General features: G+C 43.9%; 1 protein-coding gene across 4 annotated transcripts in view; it reads left to right on the forward strand.

Moving 5' to 3' along the window:
- The window catches only part of rps6ka1 (ribosomal protein S6 kinase a, polypeptide 1), a 52,938-nt gene extending 50,160 nt beyond the window's left edge, over positions 1 to 2,778 (forward strand). For 3 of the 4 annotated variants that reach the window (XM_070979884.1, XM_070979885.1, XM_070979883.1), the window contains 3 exons: positions 77 to 194; positions 300 to 437; positions 740 to 2,778. In XM_070979884.1, coding sequence (XP_070835985.1) covers positions 77 to 194; positions 300 to 437; positions 740 to 862 — 379 coding nt within the window. In that variant the 3' untranslated portion in view covers positions 863 to 2,778. The remainder of the gene's footprint in view (positions 1 to 76; positions 195 to 299; positions 438 to 739) is intronic. The other variant, XM_070979886.1, reaches the window with a different exon arrangement.
- The last annotated feature ends 3,222 nt before the right edge of the window (positions 2,779 to 6,000 follow it).

Below are 6,000 nucleotides of genomic sequence, written 5' to 3' on the forward strand. Positions count from 1 at the left end.
CAACACCTTTTTCTTGAGCAGATTTGTGTTTGTCGCTGGCCTTCATACTCACTCTGTTATCTGTGTCTTGCACCAGTTTTACTCCGTTTGCCAACGGACCCGAGGACACCCCGAATGAGATCCTGAACAGGATAGGCAACGGTCACTTCAGTCTGACAGGAGGCAACTGGGACACTGTGTCCGACGCCGCCAAGGTAGAGCTATGAATCTGACTGACTGCTCCTTCTTACTCAGAGATAACTACAGCTTTCCTCTGTCGCAATATCAGCAACATCATGTTTAATGTGTGCTCCCTGTAGGACCTTGTGTCCAAAATGCTTCACGTGGACCCCCATCAAAGACTGACTGCGAAGCTGGTCCTCAGACACCCCTGGATTGTCCAGAGAGACAAACTGCCCAACAGCCAGCTCCCACACCATGACCCCAAACTGGTCAAGGTAACAGAGCTTCTCCTCAAATCCTATTTAAGCATGGATATCTGAGCCATTTCATAATGATATCAGATATTCTGTTCAATTAAATAATTGCAAAAAATAAAAAAGCTAACAATATAAAAACTAATCAAAATGTTAAAATCACTGTGTAGAGCAATGTTTAAGATTGATTTTGGGCTTAGCACTTCAACAATACCTCAGTTCCTTTGATATTAGTTTGTGGTTATCTGCTTTCTTTATCCTGCCCACATTTTGGATCGTTGTTGTATTTGTGCTGAGCTCACCGTGCTGCTGTTTACGCACAGGGTGCGATGGCAGCCACCTACTCTGCCCTGAAGAACTCCCAACCAACTCCAGAGCTCAAGCCCATCGAGAGCTCCTTCCTCGCCCAGAGGCGCGTCAAGAAGCTTCCCTCCACCTCCCTGTAGTGACTCAAAACAACCAATCAGCTCACTGGAGACTGACCAAAACTGCACCTCCTGGCTCCAACCACCCAGTCAGCTTGCTCGGGGACTCGGTGTCCATCCGCCTACTAGCCAAGGAACACTGACTGTGGTCCTGCCCCCATCTTGTGACATCCGTTGCCTCGCTCTTGCTATCATCCTCCCTGATGGGGCTCATCAGCTGCTCTTAGCCAACCTCCTTTGGACTGGCCAAAGATCGTGAAGATGGATGGGGGCGATGAGGACACAAAACAAACGAGGGGGTGCAGGTTTTTGGCAGATGTATTAGTGCTGTGTGAGTGTGTGTCTGCGTGTGTGAGCGTGTTTGTGCATGACCTGCCACAAAGTCGATGCAGCCATGTTTTCGATTGTGACAATGACGGTTTTCTCTCCTCATCACTGCTGTAATCGGTTGTTGTTCAGCTTGCTGCACGCCTGTCTGTCTGCCTGTTTTCGTTGTCCGTCTTCACGTTCTTTTTGTAAAGTCGACGAGCTTTATATCGCTGGGTGTGCTGCCAAATCAACCTGTGCCGACAGCACAAAAACACAGCGGTGTCCAACTGCTGTTCAGTGTTTTTTGAAAGAGCATTATTAATATAAATATCAAACAGTTCTGCCGTAAATGCCTCTTTGGCTTTGGTACAGCCAGAATACGTGGATTCTGGGAAATGTCAAATGCTGATGTTTTGGTTAATGTCACTCTCCGCTTGTGTTTTGTTTTGTTTTACAGAGGCTGTGTGTGTGTGTGTGTGTGTGTGTGTGTGTGTGTGTGTGTGTGTGTGTGTGTGTGTGTGTGTGTGTGCGTGTGCGTGTGCGTGTGGATGGGTGTGTTTGTGTGTATGTGTATGTGTGTGTGGGTGTGTCAGTTGCATGACTTGCAGTGTGTGTGCGTGTACTGTCTTGCGAGATGCTGCAGGGTCATGTGCATGGTCCAGTGACGTGATGATGTCATGTGGCTTCCTCGTTTCTCTCCTCTCCCTTTTCTCTGCTTGGTCAACCTGCTGGCAACCATTTGAGATGTCTATTATTTTTTATTACTACAAAAACTAGTAAAATAGGTGGCTTTCTGTGAAAGAAAACTTGCCCAAGGAACATGTGGCATGTTAAAAATTCTATATTTGCCATGTTTTCTTGTTTGTTTTTTCCGTTTTTTTCCCACTGTGTTTCTTGGATAATGCATATTGAATGCTGTTTCCTGTGTTGGTTGCTTTTGTTGTTGATTGTTTTGTTTTATTTCTTTTTGTCCAAAGGAAGTGGTGATAAAAAAAAAGATAAAGAGAAAGATACGCTGAGCACCAGTTTATGGACTTTATGCCATACAGGTCTCTCCTTTGGTTTGAAACTGTTAAAGGGAGGAAAGGCTGACTGTGTCTTTATTCGGGCCTCCTTCCCTCTGAAAAACTATCAAATCACAGGTTGTTTAATATCACACAGACCTGCCCTCAGTGTGGAGGATCTTCAGCAGTCTTGTGTTTATCTCTTTCATTCATCGTATTTGAAATTTCAGTGATTGTGATGATTACATGACCTGTTTGCATTTTATTGACGCTCAATTTGAGACATCCTAAAGACAAGTAAATGTGTCTCACTGTAAGTAGCTTCATAGGGTAGGTCCTGCTTTCAGCTCTGTGCCTCTGGGCCTACAGGTGAGGCAGAATGTCTTACATGGACAACACATGATAGCAAAGCAAACAGCCTGTACGTGTGCCGAGGGGAAGACCTGTGTGGCTAAACATTCAATGAACCAGCTGTCTTACCTCAAAAGGGATCAAAGTTATAATTCTTGTTTGGTGGCAAAACTCTCCCTCCTTTGACTAAATTTATGGTAAGATGTTATTGTATGATAAAGATGAAGATTTTTATATCTTACAAATATTAAAAATTCAGTTGCTACAACAAAATGTCTTCTGTTTTTGTTCTGCTTTAAAGGGGCCCTCCATTGCACTTTGTGCCACTATGGTGGCTGACAAGGCCAAATGTCTTCATGATTTTACATCTTAGTTTAGCATGCTAGTGTGAAAACATTTGCTAATTAACAGTAAACACAAAGCACAGTACAGAATCAGTATGGCTAGAAGTCTGATAGCAGGGTTAGGGATGTGTTTACACTGGCTGTGTAGTCCTCCTTATCACTAATAAACAAATTTTTATGGGTGTTGCAAAAGAAGGAAATAATGATTGTATACTAGGAATGCAGAATTAAAAATGTCACGTCGATATCTTTGCTAATGCTGACCTTGTGGACCTGGCATGAGGAGAGAAGATGTTGGATCGCTGTTATGAACCTGTTTGTCCCTGCCTGCTTTTGGGTCCTCAGCCTGGTGTGTTTCCACAGATGGTCACTGGAGGGAGATAAAGGGCAAGTTTGTTTTAATGTAAAGGTGACATGAATCCCGGGTGCAAGTTTTTAGCTTTACCTTCAGAACACTCAGCACTGACCAGGAGTCAGACTATACATACATATATATCCTTTCAAAATGACAGCTTCACATGACCATTGCACAATTTGTACCATGTTAAATGTAAATTGATTTTGTGTATAAATGATTTTCTGCTTCATTGCCTCTCCATCTATCTCCTCTTGCCTGCAGCATTTTAACTGTCATCATATCCCATCTCCACCTCCTTCTCCTCCATGCTCTCTTTTTCCTCCAACACAGTAACACCGTGAACCAGATTCTGCTTTACAGTAGCAACTCCAAGTATCACCACATACTTCTGCCTGCTGCTGCCTGCCTCTGTATGCACAGCAGCACTCGTTTACATAACCTTCACACACTCACTGCTGCTCCTGCTTTATGGCTGCTGGTTTCTTCATCCCGCTGACCTGATTTGTGCCGGAAAGATGAGCTGTACACAACATTTTCCAAGATAACTGCAGTCTGAAATTATTCATACACTGATACACATTCATACTCTGATATATTCTCAATGGGCTCTGCTCTGTGTACTTTGACGTCACCTTACCAGTAACTCACACTGCAATGGATGACTTCCTGCTCTTTTACACATACGCACGCGCGCGCACACACACACGCCTGTGACAGCAGAAGGAGGCAGCTGATATGGATTACAGAACAGCGGAAAACCAACATCCTCACCAGGGACATAGCGGGCATTTTTCCGGTGGGCCGACGTGCTATTTGGGCCGATAGTCGGCCACTTTTTTGTATTTTAAATATTGGTCTGACCAGCCCATAATACCAGACAGTCGATCAGCGGCCCGATTGTACAATGGGCTGGCCCAATCACATCCTTAAACACTTCCCCTCCTTTGCATTGGTAATGTATCTGTTAGGATCTTCGAAAATGGAGAGAAAACGAAAAGGAGGTGTAGAGACACTCCCGGGTTGGATCCCTTCCCAGGTTGTTATTATTATTATCATTAATATTATTTGTGTGTGTGTGTGTGTGTGTGTGTGTGTGTGTGTGTGTGTGTGTGTGTGTGTGTGTGTGTGTGTTTGCAATTTCCCGGAATTTACCAGGGACCGACCCGGGTAAGTTCCGGGTAGGTACCGGGTCGGATCCCGGGTTGGATGCTGAAAAACTGATTCATGCCTTTAATTCAAGCTGACTCGACTCGACCCAGCTGTTACCATCATTATTTGTAAATGCAGTCGTTTTTGAATTTATTTTGAAATACATGCTTTTATTCTGAAATACGTAAAAACAGTAAGTAGCGTCTGGTAGTTCCGTAAGCTTCGCACAGAGACCGAAGGGCACCTGTAGAGATGATGTCTGCTAGTTCGTCTCCATCTTTTTTGTTTGTCACTCCACACTTTATAAACTGTGAATGAAGTTGTGAGGGGTTTCTGATGAAGAATGTATTTTGACCGTGAAGACTGCCACTGGGGAATGACTCTGCCGTTGGTTGAGGAGCAGGCTAAAGTGGTTAGTACTGCTCCATGTATTCTTATTAGTATTAGCTACGGTGCTACGCCATGTTATTTCTTTAGTAATAACTGCAATTGTTGTCTTTTATTTTGTCTACTTGAACATTTCGTTCTACGTTGTTGTGCTAATAAACATCAGTGAAAAAGGAACCGGAGTCTCGCATCCAATCAATGGGCGGCATATTATTATTATCATCAGTGTGTGTCCCGGGTCGGATCCCGGCCCGGGTTATTATTATTATTATTATTATTATTAGTGTGTGTCTCTCTGTGCGGCCCGGTACCAAATGGTCGGTACCGGGTCGGATGCTGAAAAACTGATTCATGCCTTTAATTCAAGCTGACTCGACCCAGCTGTTACCATCATTATTATTGTCATCAGTGTGTGTCCCGGGTCGGATCCAGCTATTATTACTGTGTGTGTCCCGGGAGCCCGTTGCACAAAACTAGGATTAAGACATCCACGATAAGTGACTGAGCTGAGTTCAACCAATCCAAAACATGAGCGTCCAGTCTTAATCGGTTGTACAAAGACCAAGTCAGGGTGAGCAGAGACGGATTCAAGAAGCCAGGTGAAACCTATCCTGGATATGTATGTGCACGCGACTTCCTCAAATGGACCACGCCATCGATCACAGATTCACCGATTCACCATGGCAACTATAGCGGCCTACTTTTCCCGGTCGGAGGCAGAAGTCCTCATGGAGGCTTATGAGGAGGTGAAGGACCAAATTACAAAGAAAGGCAACACCGCCACAGTTATAAAACAACGACAGAAAGCGTGGCAAAGTATTGCAGACTGCCTGAATGCGTAAGTAGCGCACAAATACCCACTCACTGCTCCACCGAAACCATCACAATCACAATCCAAATAGTTGATTAACATCTCCGAAAACGTAAATGTAACTCCATCAGACTGTATAACTCCTTGTTATACCATGGTCTGGGTGAATACTCGATTCTGATTGACTGCAGGCGGGTGTCCGTTAAAAAGTGTTATGGGACACCTATAAAAAAGTTCTGGTCAAATAGCCTGATTGTTCAAAATTAGTTTATTTATCACAACGGCATTCATGACATTCATGATCAACGGCAATGTTGCATTTAATTTTAAATAGTTCGTCGCCTGTCTTTCTGTCTTGCTTACTTTACTTACTTGCTTGATACAGAGTGAATGGTGGATAATATTTATAAAAACGATTTAGGATGGACTTACTTGCTTGATACACA

This window comes from Chaetodon trifascialis, chromosome 14, assembly GCF_039877785.1.
Source record: "Chaetodon trifascialis isolate fChaTrf1 chromosome 14, fChaTrf1.hap1, whole genome shotgun sequence".
In the NCBI taxonomy this organism is placed as follows: Eukaryota; Metazoa; Chordata; class Actinopteri; order Chaetodontiformes; family Chaetodontidae; genus Chaetodon; species Chaetodon trifascialis.